Source organism: Mytilus galloprovincialis, chromosome 6, assembly GCF_965363235.1.
Source record: "Mytilus galloprovincialis chromosome 6, xbMytGall1.hap1.1, whole genome shotgun sequence".
Lineage (NCBI taxonomy): Eukaryota > Metazoa > Mollusca > Bivalvia > Mytilida > Mytilidae > Mytilus > Mytilus galloprovincialis.
Window position 1 is genome coordinate 86,529,276 of NC_134843.1, and position 17,994 is coordinate 86,547,269.

Below are 17,994 nucleotides of genomic sequence, written 5' to 3' on the forward strand. Positions count from 1 at the left end.
CAATTATCTCGATGCAAAGAATTTGACTCGGAATTAAGTGCATCAGGTCAATAAGTATTTGCAAACGTGTTTTCAAAGAATTCCACTTATTTTGGTTTTTCTATCCATGTAATATATACACAATCGATGGGAAATGAAAATACTTGCGGAAGAAATTCAAAAGTTTTTTATACTTAATTGAACATCAATTAGTCATTATGTAGACTATTGAGGTCAGTTTGTATTTTCCTTATATAAGTAACTATTATGTATACATTGAATAATATTGTAAAATGTTTTCGATACAGGCGATTGCCCTACTTCTATGTTTATGTGAAGGTTTGTAAAATTAGTATATCTTGTGAATGTAAAATGGTTTATTGATTTTGTAACCGTTTTTAGACAATTTATAATTAAAATTTTACATTTTCCACATCATTCCGTCTGTTGGCACAATTTGTTTCTGTAGCCTTTTAAAAATGAAAATTCTTTTATGTTGTTCCAAAACATTGTAATGAATAATTCTTTTTTAGTTACAGCTTCATGTGCAAACGATGACATTTACGGCAAGCATACTAATAAAGTCAATATTACAATGTTTACAACAGTTGGATCTACAAAAGTTTTGAAATGTACTGTCAGCCAACAATCGACGTACTACACTTGGGAGAATGGAAAAACGATTGCACAACAAGAAAAAATAAACACAAAGATCCAACACTCGAACAAATTTAGTATCAATCGCACCCTTCAAGAATACAATTTGAAAATAACTAATATCTCGATAGCTGATGGTGGAAAATACTGTTGCGAACAAATATATCAAATATATGTCCAGTACTGTATACAGTTGTGCATAATAGGTAATTGTAAGTTAGATTTTTTCTTCTGTGATGACTGTTTTTCGTACTATTTCATTCCACGTTTTTTGCTTTTAGGATTTTTTATCTTTTGTTTTGGTAGAGATATGTTCTACAGGAAATCCTTTTTTTCGATCGAGAGAGAGTCGATATTACAATCATCTTTTCATTTATTGTAAACAGTTTCCGATATGAGCATGCTTGAGGCGTTTTGTTCATTTTTCTTTTGTTGAAGACTAGTTTTGAACTACAAATGTCGCTTGCTTTTATATCTTTCGGTTGTTGTATAATTTTCAAAAGCCTTATATAAGGTTTTACCGTACAAAAAAAATGCAAGAATAATTGTCTATTCACGCATGTGGATGCATATTCAAATTATATGTCTATTAAAGATTGTACATATTTTGGAATGTAATTCAAATGTCATATTTAAAGAGAATAAATATAATGATTCATTCCTAACAGAGACATTTATACATGTATATATGTCTCTATTCATATCAACCTTTTTTTGTATTTGAAGAACTATTTCAGCTTAACTTGAATTGTATGCTTGCTTATTGTATTAGGTTTTTTTTAACTCAAGAACGACTTTGTATGAAAATAAATAGAAAAGAGATTTTCGCCTGTATATCAATAACTTAACAAAGAGTCTGTTGAAGAGATATAGAGTCAAATTATTTCTCCAGTCCATGCACGTATTAAATTATGATCCTGATACCTTTGATAACTATTTACGCCACTGGGTCGATGCCACTTCTGGTGGACGTTTCGTACCCAAGGGTATCACCAGCCCAGTAGTCATCACTTCGGTGTTGACTTGAATATCAATTATAAGGTCATTTTTATAAATTTCCTGTTTACAAAAATATGAATATTTCGAAAAACTACGGTTTTCTTATCCCAGGAATAGATTAACTTAGCTGTATTTGGCATAACTGTTTTGGAATTTTGGGTCCTCAATGCTCTTCAACTTTGTGCTTGTTTGGAGTTATAACTATTTTGATCTGAGCGTCACTGATGAGTCTTATGTAGGCGAAACTCGCGTCCTGGCGTATTACATTATAATCCTGGTACCTTTGATAACTAATTACTCACATGGTCACAGTCTAACTGTTATCAAATACTACTCGGATATTTTTGATTATAAAAGAATCTATAACATTATTATACTTTTAAAAGCCTTGTTCACCAACTTGTGTTTATCCAGAAGATCAAAAGTTTTATTCAGCGTAATACATAGCTTTCATACCAAATTACAAATTGTACATGTTTTTCTTAAATTTCAAAACACAGTGTGTTTCAAACTAAATTGAATTATTCTGTATCCAAAGACAATTTAAAGTTTAACTTTGTAACTTAATTTTGGTTTTTGGTAAACTATATATACTATTTCTATTATGTTGCAAAAATCTGTTTCATCTATTTTAGGCGTATATGATTTGGTTATCGGGTTAATAAAAAAAACTGACATGATATAGTTATAGTCTAATAATGTATATATGTAGCATTTAAACTGTGAATTTAGGTAAAGATTGTAGAAAAATAATTAATGGTATTTTCAATTATAAAAAAGTATGCCTGCAAACAAACAATCTACAAATATAGCTAATGGTTAAAAAAAATACATTTAAAACCATACACACATGCATTCTTACGCAAACTTTCTTTAGAAAAATAAAGGAAAACAACAAATATGCAAAAAAAAATGACTGTTCAAAATACTACAAAGAATACTAAAGATTGGCCAATACAAACTCCAGTAATAACTGGGTGTGAAATTATATGCGTTAAAAGACAGGCAATTATATCCAACTTAGTGGTAAATCTGATATGACGCTCTTCTTTCGTTTTGTAAATGAAACCATGTTCGAACTCTAATAAACATGGGATGCACGCGATTGAATTAAAATTGCAACGTCATTGGTGTCTTCGTGTTGCTTCCAAGAAAATGAAATAAAATCGCTTTAAAGGTAAGTTTTTTTTATACATGTAGCGGTTTGGATTATATCAAATTGAAATTGATGCCTTTCGAATGTGTTTTAAAGGTTCGATTCAATTACAAAAGATCCAAATATTTCAATAAGAATCGTAATGATTTTATCACGTCAGGCTCTACTTAATCTTGACAAGAATAGGAATTTCAGTTGTCAACATTCTTCATCTATCCTTCATTTTTTCCACAAAAAGTAAGGAACAAACTGTAGGTGAATTTAAATTATTATTTTTTTTTTATCTAATATGAAAACAGGAGAAATATTCATTCCTTTCACTGTGCCTGCTTAATATAATCTGTTCTACACACATTCAGCTCACTAGGAAGCCGAATTTGATCTGCAGTGGATTAATCGGATGTTAGCGATTTGCCTGAACTGTGTCGAATTTACTGCATTGGATAAGTCTAAAAAGCGACTGAAAGTAAAAACATGACTAAATAGTTTATAGTTCAGACTTTCTGGTCATGTTCCGATCAAAAAAGCGTTTCAGACATAAATCCATTTACGAGCGGTTGCAATTCGGAATTTTTTTATTGTAAAAACCAAATAATATATATAGAGGCAAAAAGTCATGTTTTCATTTATAACCAGGGAAGCAAAACATGTATTTTTTTAGTTAGTATCATTAACTACAGGAAATGATTAATTCTTTTAATAGTTGTATGATTGCATGTATTATATTTTTCTCATACATTTCTCTACTTCAAAATCAATTGCAGCGTTTCCTTCAATAAACATATAATAATTAACTGAGAATTACTATTCAAGTGTGAAGAGGCTCGTCGGAGTCAGAGCTCATCATTTAGTGATATTTTAAGTAAATTCATAAAATTTCTATTTTATTTTTATTTGTTATCTAAGATATATTTTGATTCTTATTTCCATATATGCCCATTTATGTTATCCGTAACAATATAAACCAAAACTGTTTTAGATCCAAGATTGCGACCACAATGTTAGATCCGAAATTCTAAGCGTATCTTCAGAATTAATATATGACGTGTTTTCAGCTTTATTTTAACGTAAATCCTATATATAGGCCTTATGTACTAAGGGCCAATTCATGTTTTAAATGTTGATGTAAATGTCCTTTGGTTTTGTGAGTCTTTGTTTACTCCTTGGTTTTGATTGTTATTGTCTTTTAAAATAATGTATTCCCCTTTGTAAAATGATTGTCGTGAATATTTAGAACATGTCATTGACGAATACTGAGTAGGATAATAGATATAAGAAGATGTGGTATGAATGCACAAATCATTCTAAATCTATATATAATTGCACGTCAAGTATTCCCTTATTCCTACGCATATTTATTATAATGATTTGGCTTTGTAAATGTTGTATTTATGGTTTTTTTCCAGGAAATCACAACCGAAATTATTGACAGAATGACATATACACAAAACTAAATGAATAATTGAAATCAAGATGTTTGCGTTATAAACACATTAATCTCCAGATACTTTAAAATGTATTTACTTTCAAAATTTGTTATTTCGCAAAGGTTTGTGTTATAACGCAAAGGTTTTCGTTATATCGCAAATATTTGCGTTATAACGCAAAGGTTTGCGTTATATCACAAAGGTTACTTTGCGCTAAAACAAAGTTTGAAAGTAAATACATTTTAAAGTATCTGAAGATAAACTTGTATGTGCGCATCAAGATAGAGTAGAATTTTAAAGGAGTTGATCTTCAGAATTGTGATTATTCTATTCATTATCGACGGAATCAAATGATAATGAAACAAGATTGTAGCATCCTTTAGTTGGTCAAGGAAAACGTGGAGTTTCCACATCAAAATATATGAGTTCGTCCAATAAAATATGTTCGTACGAAAGTATTTCATTAGAATATATTTAATTTTTAATTCAGAGGCACCAGAAATCTCTGTTATTCAGCTTGACGATGGTTCCTTGTTGTGTAATACAAGTAGTTTTCCAAATAACTATAGCTTCTCTAGATGGGAACACAAAACGTCAACGGGGAAACACTTAAGATATCTAAATGGGACCGAGAATGGAACTCTAAACTTTGACACTTTGGAGGGAAACAGTGGACTTATATACAATTTGGACGGGATATATGTTTGTCAAATGGATAATCGCATGGCAGAAAATGACGAAGGCAGTTTTCAAAGTGGGTTTGCAAATGTGATGTTTAAAGGTAATAATAACAGTTCTTTAAGATAGGCACTTATGGTTTGCATTTCTTCTGATAATTTCATATTTTCAAAATAAGCACACTCCTTAAACAGGAAACAGTATTCTTCAATTTCAATATGTTTTCTTTAAATATCTGATACCAATATACGTCCACAAAATATATTTCAAAGTTCTAACTTAAAATTTTATTGTTGAAAACAGTAGTATGTTGTCATGAAAATATGATAATGATAAGCTTAACCAAAGACAGTGACTATGCTTGTTTTGCCAAATTATGTTAGAAATACACTAATTGTTGATACCAGGATTAAATTTTGTATTTACGTCAGACGCACGTTTCGTCTACAAAAGACTCATCAGTGACGCTCTAATCCAAAAAAGTTTAAAAAGCCAAATAAAGTAACAAGTTGAAAAGCATTGGGAACCAAAATTCCTAAAAGTTTTCTAAACAGTTAATTTATAAATATGACCCTATCAAGAAGAGTCACAAGATATTAATATTTTGCACAAATATTCCGGACAAATTATAATTTGTAAAATCTATTTCTACACACCAAAAGAGAGAAGGTATGCGTATGTCAATCAATTTGTAAACACTTTCTTCACGGGTGAAGCAAATGGTTTGATTTTTACTAAGTAAATGAACAATCCGTAGCAAAAGAAAACAAACAAACAAAATTTGAACAAATCAAACCCAAAATACTCATCTGAATTAAACTGCTGGTACTTTCCGTGTGCTATACAATAATAACATGCTTTGCGGTTATTTCAAGTTAAAACATCTTATGATGTAGATCGCTTTAATTAATTATTGGTTTTCCCACAATTAAGCTTCTAAAGAATGATTTTGATAGAAAAGGGGTCATTGTTCAATAAATTAACCATTCAACAAATTTAATATAGAGTTAAGTTCCGTAAACTGATTTCTGATTATAACGTTAAATTAAAGTAATAGTATACATGACACGTGGCTATGTATTAAATTTAAAACTTTAGATCAAAAATTTTGACATAAATATAGATATTTCCCATGACCATAACAATATCGTTGTAAGTACAGTAGACATCAAACTTTTTCAAACAGACACAAGCAGGTCTTCTTTGTTTGCTTAATTGTTAGGGTCTACTTCGAATGCGTTACAAAACTTTTGTCCATAATTTCATGTGTGGAGTGATATTTTTCTTGAATATTATATATTTTATCTGTGCTGTAAATGTGTTTCTGATTTCCTTATTAGTTTTTAACATGTCATTTCTATTATAATAGCACCTATAATCTAAAATTACAAAGTTACAGCAACAATAGTCATTTAATAAAGTGGAAAACGACTCCCACATTACAAAAAATACTGATGACTATTGCTATATCTAATAACCATCCGATAATAAGAAAATAAAACGCACAGACGTGCAGTTGTACACATTCATGAGAAAAAAAATCCATATTTACCGTATATATTTCGATTTATTTTTGTTTTGCTTAAATATAAGCTATATATATATATATATATATATATATACTTAATGAGACTGATACAGTGAATAAATTAAAGTATATAACAATACGTAATACATTTTTGCAGCAGATTAAAATGAATGATGTTTATTTTATTTATTTTTTTAATGATCGTCAACATTTTGGCCTCAGCAATACACAAACTTTGTAAGAACTCGCTCAGATTGTTTCAATTTGATGTAATCATTATATCAAGGTAAACATTCACCCTCGTTGAGTCAATTTGATTAATTTTGTGATTATTGTAGATCTATTGTAGAATTCTATGTAAAATTCATTCGTAACTTTTATAGATTCGGAACAATAAAAAAAAACTTGACATAATTCCTTGAAAATTTACTATTTGAACTGCATTATAATCAATTGTCAACTTATTTTTCTGAATATATATTGTCAAAATACATTCAATACAGGAAAGCCAGATTGTCTTGGTAAAACTGTTGGAATTGCTCAAACAGATGGTTCTATCACATTACAAGTCGATGTTTACAGTTCAAGTAAAATAACTTGCAACTTGATAGATTCGGAAGAGGACTTGCCTGTAAAACAGTCACCAAAACACAAAGTAACAATAACTGAAAGTCAAACAATGGTAGAAATGTATAATCATCAAGTACGCCTGAATTCAACCAAAATCATTATGGGGATTTCTGACGTTGATCAGCAAGACGCGAGAAGCTATAGATTTGAAGTGTCTAATAAACATGGGACAAGTTACTGTACAGTAATTTTGCCAAAAAGTCGTAAGTGCATTCATATAGATGTTTTATAAACTAAAATGAAAATCTAAACAATCATTTAACATTGCTTTCCTGCAATTAAATGTATGATTTAATGTATATCAATTCCTTTACTGGTCCACTTAAACAAACGAGTCACCATTAAACATCAATGAAGACAGTTTATAGAGGTTGAAATACAAACATTAATTTCCGCATATTATTGTTAAAATTACATGTTACATGAATAATTATCACTTGAAGCGATGTATTTTCACGTGATCATGACTTTGTGTGATTCTTTCCGCCGTACCGATCATCAGCTGAACCTGATCGTGTCAAATAACTGTATACATATTCATGCGCATGGAAAAGATACAAATATAAAGATAAATGACGACATTTCAGTTATGAAAAGGTTTTTAAATAGTTTAAGTTATACATGTTATATGAGGACACTAATTGTTATCTTTTCCGAATAAATGATTAAACTAGTACAAACCTCCACTTGTATTTTAAGAAAACAAAACCTGATCTACAATTTACATACTTGTTTAATCCTTTTTTATAAACGGTCGGAAAAGATAATTTATGTGTTAATTGTCGATTGGTTATGACAACTCTTTTAGAACTAACTTTTATAGGTCGTTCTTATGATATGCTGTAATCTCCACTGAAACTAAAGTGCCAAATAGTACCAAACGTTCATTAAATATTTTTATGGAGTGTATACAGGGCTGAAACTGCAGTCTGTGACATCTGTCTAAAATCTAAAGCTGCACAAAACACAAAAAAGGATCATCGTATGCTAATCGATCAAAAATGTTTACACATATGTTTATTTTTAGTTTAATATGTCTATTTGTCATACTCCGCTTAATTCTTTCATTAATTTGTATAATTTGTGTATAAATGTTATATTATGCTGTATATTATCTATTGGATATTTATATTGTGTAAATCCAATAAGCTGTATTTGCTTACGGAAATAAAGTATTATTATATATGATAGATTTTTCCATAGCCTTTTATAATTTATGAGATATTTTTAAAGGAAAAGGAAGTTGGAACCCCAACACAGTCAAATTAGCTATACTATCATGTGGAAGTGCTGGTTTTTTATTGTTGATTATTGCTATTGTTTTGATGAAAATTGGAAAACACAGAGGTAGGTGGTGTCCCTAAGCATTAATTTGTTGTCTCATTTAGAAAAATAAGCATTAGCTGTTGTGTTTTGTCACAATTATTCGTCCGTTGAAACATAGAAAAATAACTTAAAACCTTGATGTTAATGCTAGGAAAACTCATGAAAAATTGGTTGTATCTTGTATTCCTAACAGTCATCATTTCCTTTCATCGGACTGTGTCTTAAGTACCTCGACAAAAACTGTTCGGACTTTAATGACGTGATACTTATATAAAATACGATAGTTATATGTGTATTAATGTTCTACAGTTGCATATATAAATACATTGAAATCCTACCTGCGTTACATGCAAAAACACTTCAACATAACCTTATAGCGAACGTGGGGAAAGTGAGTCTGCTTCGGAATACCATATATATATATATATATCAGCACCAATCATGACCTTATAAATAATTTATGTTCAATGGGTTTTTTGTGTTAAATTTCTTTTTGAACGGGTTTCATGTTTAACCTGTTCAAAAAGAAATTTAACACAAAAGAACCCATTGAAAAGCAATATTTCCTAAAATGCGTATTTATCTATCTAGATGTCTAGATAACAACATTATAGGACTGATTTACTTGTCTTAAACCCCAAAATGAGATATATTATCTATTTGTAATATATAATCACAGCCCTGGTCGCCAATTGAAACCGTAACCGAAGATGACACAATGACCAATAACCGAAAACGGATATGATTCATAATCAATCTTTATTCGAACTTAAAGGTCTGTAAAAAATCTTAAAAACCAAAACGTATAATCTGTTTTAATCAGTCCCAATCATTGAATGCATGCAAATTTATTTAATCAGATCGTATAAGTAAAATTACGTATCCTTTGTCAGTCTCCGATAAGACAGAATTCAAAGTAACCGTATGTGCGTTACCCTATACCGTTATTGTTTTCCTAATTATATAGACAGACTAGCAGATCCCGTATTTTTTATATTTAAATAAGTTATCAGTGTATCATGTAATAGTTCATATACATTTGTACAATATTAGGTCAATGTCAGAAAAATGTCATTTTTTTTGTATGAGGCTGAGAAACTGGGGAAGGGCGAGATTCTACCGAGCCCTTCCATAGTTTTGCGCCGAGTACATAAAAATTGATATTTTTCTGACATTGACCTAATATTGTTTTTATACTGCAACTTAAATAAATAATTTCAAAGCTATTTAAATTGTACCACAAATTTCAAACTTATTTTCATTCCTAAGTGAGCGCTTGACTGTGGAAAAAGTGTTCCATGATGAAATTGACATTGCACAAAATATAGCTGTGTTACTATATTTAGGAAATAAACACAACTAGTTGCAGTATAAATCCACTTTTGTATTCACACTTTGATGATATTGAAAAACTGTTCTATCTTACAACTACTACAAAAAGCTTAGTTCTGTGCATAGTGTGTACATACCGGTAGTACGTCTGTAATATTGCAAAAGATTTCGGCGCCCTGTAATTTTTACGAATTTGCTTTTAGTATTTATTTAATGAAAACATAGCTACCGATATTTTAGTGTGAAGGTACGTCATTGCGATAGAAGTTTGCAGGAAACTAGTATTTTTTATTTATTATATTAATTCCTTATGTTTAGGTATTGGGAGCACTTGAATGATATTGATCGTTAATATTTTGTATATTTTTTCTGTTTAATTTATTCATATCTTCTATAGACTCACTCAGTCTATTTTTGCAGACTGGAATTTGTAAACCCCTCTAGTTGCTAATTAGTCACTTTAGTTGTCGGTATGTCTATACCCTCAATCCTCTCTATTCATGTTTGTTTTACGTGCTTCTGTCGTTAAGTCATGATGGTGTAAAATGTTTTGAGACAATTATTTTACAATAAAGATAGAATTTATCCTTTACCTTAAAACAGTTTTTATCAATTTAATGAATAAAAAAATATCTTTTTTTAAGTTTCAAAGAAAGCGCAAAAGAGGGAAAATATATGCTACCACAGACACGAGAAACAGTTCAATACATATTCCATAGCGGTACGTACTAAAATTTGAGTAAAACATTTATATTTCAACTGTTGGCTTTGAACCTAAAAAAAGTTCGAATGATATATACATTTATCATATACTTAGCATTGATATGATAGCTTTTACATATGTGTAATGAGCGGAAGTGCACAAGCCATATCTTCCCACCCGGGCTGATAACCCATATCAGGTGCATCTCGTGCACAAAACCCATATCAGTGCCTCTCGTGCAAGTTACTTCCGGTGTTTCAGGTATCGGTTGTTTACTTTTCCATTGTGACGTCAGATATTTTTTATGACGACGTCAAAATTTACGGGAACTTTTGTGGGTAGTTTAGTACTTGCTAAAAAATGCCAATGACAATTATGAATCATTTTATAGTACAACAAACATGGAGACTCCGAGTAGTAATGATCATAAAACTCTTCCAAAATTTCAATGTTTCAAAATGCCTCTATAGGAAATGTTACTATTATTATATAAGGAGGTAGTGCTGCTGTTGTTGAACAATTATAGTATATTTCATTCATAATTTAACTTCTTTATAAAGTTTTTGACTGTTTTAGTTATTGCATTTATTCATTTGCCTTACATAAAACTATTGTCGGAAGTATATGATAAAGCGATTAATACATGGCCTTTTCCATATCAGCCTGGGTATCATCCCTCGACCCATATCAGCACCTCGACTCCGTCTCGGGCTGATATGGGGGTCTCGGGATGATACCCAGGCTGATATGGAAAAGGCCATGTATTAATCTCTATATATATACATGTATCAAGAACTTCTTATTATGTTTAACAAGAATTCCTTTCTGTGATGCAAGGTTGGCAAATAAGCGGAGAAGACATCGAGCTCGTATAAAAACCCATAATTTGAATGAAAACCAACAACACAATAGCCAAATGGAAAAGGTCCTTTAAAACAACGGTCAATAATACACTTAAACCATAGTTCCAATCCCACAAACTATTACAAACTTTGAGATTTTGCTACTACTAAGGCTTTACTACATCAGGAATAGATTACCTAAGCTGTATTGGCAAAACTTTTAGGCATTGTTGGTCCTAAATGCTCTTCAACTTCGTACTTTATTTGGCCTTTTAACATTTTTATGCCCCACCTACGATAGTAGAGGGGCATTATGTTTTCTGGTCTGTACCTCCGTTCGTTCGTCCGTCCGTCTGTGCGTCCGTTCGCTTCAGGTTAAAGTTTTTGGTCGAGGTAGTTTTTGATGAAGCTGAAGTTCAATCAACTTGAAACTTGATACACATGTTCCCCATGATATGATCTTTCGAATTTTCATGCCAAATTATAGTTTTGACCCCAATTTCATGGTTCACTGAACATAGAAAATGATAGTGCAAAGTTCAGGTTAAAGTTTTTGGTCAAGGTAGTTTTTGATGAAGTTAAAGTTACATCAACTTGAAACTTAGTACACATGTTCCCTATGATATGATCTTTCTAATTTTAATTCCAAATTAAAGTTTTGACCCCAATTTCATGGTCCACTGAACATAGAAAATGATAGTGCGAGTAGGGCATCCGTGTACTATGGACACATTCTTGTTGATTCGAGCGTCACTGATGAGTCTTTTGTAGAGGAAACGTGCGTCTGGCGCAATTATAAAATTACAATCGTGAGTTTATTTAGACTCGTCGTCTTACCGACATGTAAAAATCTAATGCCAAGTCGAAATTAAAATAATAAGAATACCAAACTCTGGGGAAAATTCAAACCGGAAAGTCCCTAATAAAATGGCAAAATCAAAAGATCACACACACCAAACGAATGAATATTAACTGTCATATTCCTGACTTGGTTGATTAAACCCGTACCGATTGTACCAGGGATAACCAACCAGTCAAGGTTGTTACACACTAGTTAGGATTACATCTGGTGTTATAGTTAGATCTCTCACTTGTATGACAAAGATGTCAGTTTTCTAAAGCCCCGGTCACAACAGATCGTACAAATTTTTTTTTGCCGTGTAAGATCTATAAAATAGTTGTCGTGGTGCTGTCGTGCAAAATGTCAAAACAATTTTTTCGAGTGGTCACATCAGCTACGACATGTCCACGATGGGTACAAGACAGAACAAAAAAAAATTGTAATTGTACTGTCGTGTGTGTGTCACAAGCCGGTAGTGTGACAGTCGTGCGATAATGGTACGACAATCGTGAGTTGTTTTGGGCTATTTTCAGGTTTTCATGTCATGGGATGTGCATGTTATTGTCGTATCACTATCGTATCACTATCGTGCCACTGTCGTACGACTGTCGTGCCACTTTGATGCGACTCTCAACAAAAGCTATTGAAACATGCAAGACTATATCCGCATGAATCCAACGAAATCACCGGCAGATTTCCGCTCCAACTCTTAAATCAGTCTACTAAACTGTCCAAACATCAGGCGACGTTCGATCCATGGCCTAACCCACCAACGTCGGGTGTTTCGCTGGTTCCTATACTGTTCACGGGCTCGAATCATCTCTAACAGGTCAATATTTTGCTTTTGTTGTAGTCCGCCAAGGCGCCTATTCAGCAAGGACAAGCATAATCGTCGTCTTGTTTAAATGGTAGACGGTATGTTTTTTCAAACATTCTTTCCCGCCGAATTGTGCTCTTCTAAATACAACGAAAATACGTTGCACGACGAACGTACCACTGTCGTACCACAGATAATCAATGTTGTGCGATCATCGTACGATTTTTTTTATTCGTGAGACAATCGTGCGACTGTATCACGAGTGTCTTGTGACAGTCGTGAGATTATCTTGCGACGATTAATTGATAAAAATGCATTATATTGATACACACGAAAATGTGTTTATCGTACGACAGTCGGACGACGATTGTAAGTAACCTTCACGACAGCCACAAGACAGTGACACGATAAAAAAATCGTAGAGCAAAAAAGGTCCAGTTTTCGTCCAACGACACACGATAGCGACACAATGCTCAAAATATCGTGCGACTGTCGTTCGATTGTCTTACGACGACCACATATGACCCGCGATTTCACCAAATTTCATGTCGTGGCGCTGTATAGATGTGTCGTAGGTTCGTTGTGACAAGGGCTTAAAACATCAAAATTAATTTTTTTTTCAGAAAATGAGAAATGAGGTATTTGAAGAGGTGACACTCAACATGGATGAACGTGACAAGGGAAAACGATTTACAGTATGTTCTGTAATACAAGACGTATAGCAGTGACGCATATTAGACTTAAAACCACTCAAACTTCGTTTGGTTTTCACCAGATCCAAGGACATTATTTGTTGTTTCTCCAATAAGCAACATATTAAGTCCGTTTGAATTCTATAAATCTTTAAAATAAAAAAAAATATAAAAAAAAGTATATTATATCAATAACTCAGATGTGGCAGCTAGTTTCACCTTTCACCTTTCCCTGCAGTTATCTTGTTGTACAAATTCTACCTAATTTGTTTTAGTATTCAAATAGTTGCCTATGTTTATAAATTCATTCTCAGTCCATCCTGTACATGTGTATGCTTTATGACCATAGCATTCATTTAATTGTCACTTAAGTTAATTTATTTACTTTCTAATAAAAAAAATAATAATTCAGTTGGCATTAATTAACTTTTTGGCCACCTACAGTAGAGAAATAGGAGCATTTTAGTCTCTCCGTCTGTGCGTCTCTCGGTGTTAACAACCATAAGTTTAGAATAGAGAACGGAAACGAATAATATGTCAAAGAGACAACAACCCGACCAAAGAACAGCCTACGGCCACAAATGATTCTTCAACGCAAGCGAAAAAATTAAATTGTCAAAACTGATGTCTGATGAACAAAGAGGAATAACTCATAGCTTACATACTACTGTATATTTATGCTTGGTAAATGATAGCAAATAGGAAAATGAAAACATTAAGGTAGATTCATGGTATACCGCCATCTTGGATTGAACAATCACAGTAAAAAATCGGTCTAGTTATTTGCCAAAATCTGCAAATTTGAAGACAGATTTGCAATTTAATGGTTATACTGTTTAATAATATAAAGAAAACTTGGCAATTTATTGTATAATCCCAAATATTTAAACAAATATCAATTTTCTTGCTTTTATAAACATTTTTTTCAAACGAGTCATTTAAGGGAAGATAACTCTTTTAGTACAAAAATTATACTGGACAGATAGGGATTTTTTTTCTTTTTACTTGTAGCAAGAAAACAAGTTCGGTGACACCATTTTTTCTTTTTATTTTCTTAAAACATATTACAAAACCTATCTTTTCACAATTTATTTCAAAATTCTATCTCATAGATTTTTTTTTATGCACAAAAATGTTTTTCCATGAACAATCTAACCAAATTTAGGCACTTTTTAACGACTCATAGCTTGAAAAATAGCACGGTGACCCCTCCTTTTTATTATATTTTTGAAAAGAGCATATTAAAATCTTCATTCTGGCTAAAAATAAGAAAATTCTGTCTCAAAAAATATTTACTTATGATCTACCTTAAAAATAAAGAATAATATGGTTTGAAAATTATGTTTGTAGTTTTGATGCAGAAGGCTTACTAGTCAGTTCATAATTTTGATGCAGATAGCTAACTATTAACACTATTTCATTACTAATTTCAAGGGTCTTGTGTAAAAAGTTCATCTATGGTGCTCATTACTGGTCAATTCCTAGGGAAGACATCAAAAGATCAATGTAGGATGAAAAAAACATAAATCAAATAGTTTGGGGGGTGGAGGGGGGGTCGGGGGTGAAATTGCTGCAAATTTTGATTATCCAAAATCTATTTTACATATATGCTTATAGGTCAATCAATTTTTTCCCAAATTAATTTAAGAGGGGGTGGGTGGGGTCAGTGAAAGAACTATGTGAATTAAGTTTTTTATCCTACATAAAGATTTTATGTCGTCCCTTATGATGCAGCAAAGTTTGTTTGACTACTACCTTATTTGACAATGATTGCCACCTTTCCTGCTAAAGGTTCCTTGTTCATACTGGACGTTTTTCCACTAATAAAACAGTCGGAACTGCTTTTTTTTTTACTTTTTTGAAACTTGAGTTAGGATTCCAAATATATTTATTTAGATGGAAATATAATAACAACACTTTAAATTTTGACGCGAAAATGCACTTATTAGCTTTATCAGTAATGATCAAAACAAAGGATGATTAAAAACTTCAAGGACTATATATGTTCCAGACCGTATGAGTATTTGGACCGTACGAATACTGTCTGGACCGTATGCGTAATTTTTCAAAATACTCATACGGTCGGACCGTACGCGTACGGTCTGACTAAAACTAAAAAGTTGTCAAATTGATTAGAAACATATAACAGATCAATATAACTTAACTCTCAAATTGATATAAAAAAGTTTAATTGCAATTGAAAAAAAACTTTAAATTATAATGATTTAAAAAAAACTCACGCTAATCTTGTATTTAGCATGTCGATCACTAAGTAAAATAATTGAATTATGATCACTAAAATTGAAAATGATATCGGAAGTAAATATAATGTGGGAGGACAATTTTTTCAGAATATTTAGCAACTTTACAAATAAATGCAAATAGAATGATATTCAAAACAGTGTAGCTGTGGCCATTGATTGACACATTAAATTCATCCATTGACTAAGACAATTTACGTGAACGTGTGTCTGTAACGACCACTGTTCACGACTAACCTACGATAGACATTTAAACTGTGGGGTCACCAAAGGTTTCTTAACGCCTTTAATTTATAAAATAATTCGAAAAATTAATCAGGAATAACCTTTATGTTTTGATTTATACAATTGATATAAATCAAAACATCGTGTTATTCCTGATTAATTTTTTGAAATACTTTATTAAGGTGTTGAGGACCTTTGGTGACCCCATAGTTTAAGTGTCTTTAAAAAGTACACAGTGAGCAATGGTCGTTACATACAAACGTTCACCTAAATTGTCCCAGTCAATGGATGAATTTAATGTGTCATTCAATGGCCACAGCCACACTGTTTTGAATTTCATTCTACTAAGGAACATACACGAACTGCAAAAATGTAAATGTAAAAAATATTAGTACGTTACTTGTGGTAGCAAGTGTAACATTGGTTGAGAGAACCAAAATTAGGATCAAGATATACAATTAAACAAATATTTAATTTTAATGGTTCATTTGTTCATTTTATCCGTGTAATTGTAATAATATTAATTAGTTAAACTAAAAATAAAGATTGTGATTAATGTTTTTTTGTTTTAATTTAACCCATATGATCTAATAACATGTATGGTCAGCTCGTACTGGACCATACGCGTATACTCATACGGTCCGACCGTACGCGTATGGTCGGACCGTACGAGTATACGTATACGGTCCGGACCGTACGCGTACGGTCCAAATACTCATATGGTCTGGAACATATATATAACCATTATGGTATATTAATCCTGGCTAGAGGGATTATTTACCGAAGATGAATGAAAATTAATATGTATAAGAATTCATATCAAATGGTAAGCACAAACACATCGGCTAATATTTACTTTACCTTTGGTACAATCAGTAAACCAGCAGCAACTCGATGACGTTTTGGTTTTTTTCCCGACGTATTGTGTAATTTTCAAACCGAGAACACCACTAAGAAAGCGGCGTTTTACATTTGCGCCGATCTACATTTCATTTAATTAAAGTCATATGAAACGAGTGAGTGGTGAAAAATAATGTTTATCCGATTCTTGAACCAATACATGTATATATCGTAAACTTAGTCCTCTGTGCACGATTTTATCAATTTTTACTCAAATATATCGTACAATCGTCAATTTTTTTTCTCTCTGTCTGTTATTATTTAACACATATGGCTGCTCATTAAATGCCGTGTTATGAAACCGAAGTTTACCGATTGTTACCTTATAGTAAACAAATAACAAAAAGCAGGGGGTATTGAACACGTGTTTAACATGTATAATCAGATAATTGTTTATTTTAATGGCTTTACCACAGTGTACAAGCGGACAGTGACACAAAACGGAAGTTGCTGATCTGTCCGACGGCGATCGGCTCGTTGTTTTTCAAAAAAATATAGAATATCAACACAAAGTGTCCCATAATGGATTGTTCAGCAGCTCAAGGTAAGTGAATAACTACAATGATGTATTTTTGACCATTTAAAGCTTATTTTATGCTTTTAGCATCAACCGTCTTTTTAAAATAACTCCTGATCATGAAGAGGGGTCAAAATTTTGCGATTTTTCGAGTCATAAATCTTAACAAAACTCCGAAAATTCAAACATTTTCAAGATTTTTAATCGATACATAGTTGAATAATCATATTCCGCATACACACACAAAAGTTTGGTTCATTTTTTTTTATTATATTGTCACAATTGAATCTTTTCTATTCAAAGTGTACTGTCCGCCTCGTTGCCACCGTATGTTTTCATACTGTCCGATTCGTTGGTCATATTCATGATCGATATCTTAAGCAAAAGTAAGATTGAAACATGCAATTTATCCACATTCATGACCGATCTCCTAGGAAATATCAACATTTATAAAATGTTACTGATTATTACATATAAAAAGCAT

The 17,994-nt window shown here is 31.8% G+C and overlaps 1 protein-coding gene and 1 long non-coding RNA gene across 2 annotated transcripts; both read left to right on the forward strand.

Moving 5' to 3' along the window:
- The first annotated feature begins 216 nt into the window (after positions 1-216).
- LOC143080572 (uncharacterized) lies at positions 217-4,997 on the forward strand. The gene is made up of 3 exons (XR_012979741.1): positions 217-318; positions 513-842; positions 4,709-4,997. It is a non-coding gene; the product is annotated as an uncharacterized LOC143080572 (long non-coding RNA).
- Positions 4,998-6,928: 1,931 nt separating this feature from the next.
- Positions 6,929-14,316, forward strand: LOC143080573 (uncharacterized). Its single transcript, XM_076256476.1, has 4 exons — positions 6,929-7,257; positions 8,288-8,401; positions 10,357-10,433; positions 13,539-14,316. Exons 1-4 carry the CDS (start codon positions 7,104-7,106, stop codon positions 13,635-13,637), a joined length of 444 nt encoding a protein of 147 aa, XP_076112591.1. The 5' UTR covers positions 6,929-7,103; the 3' UTR covers positions 13,638-14,316.
- Positions 14,317-17,994: the final 3,678 nt, after the last annotated feature.

Coding starts and splice junctions, on each gene's coding strand:
- LOC143080573 (XM_076256476.1), top strand. CDS start 7,104: ATGGTAGAAATGTATAATCATCAAGTACGCCTGAATTCAACCAAAATC. Junction 7,258..8,287: donor AGTAATTTTGCCAAAAAGTC/GTAAGTGCATTC, acceptor ATATTTTTAAAG/GAAAAGGAAGTTGGAACCCC. Junction 8,402..10,356: donor GAAAATTGGAAAACACAGAG/GTAGGTGGTGTC, acceptor TCTTTTTTTAAG/TTTCAAAGAAAGCGCAAAAG.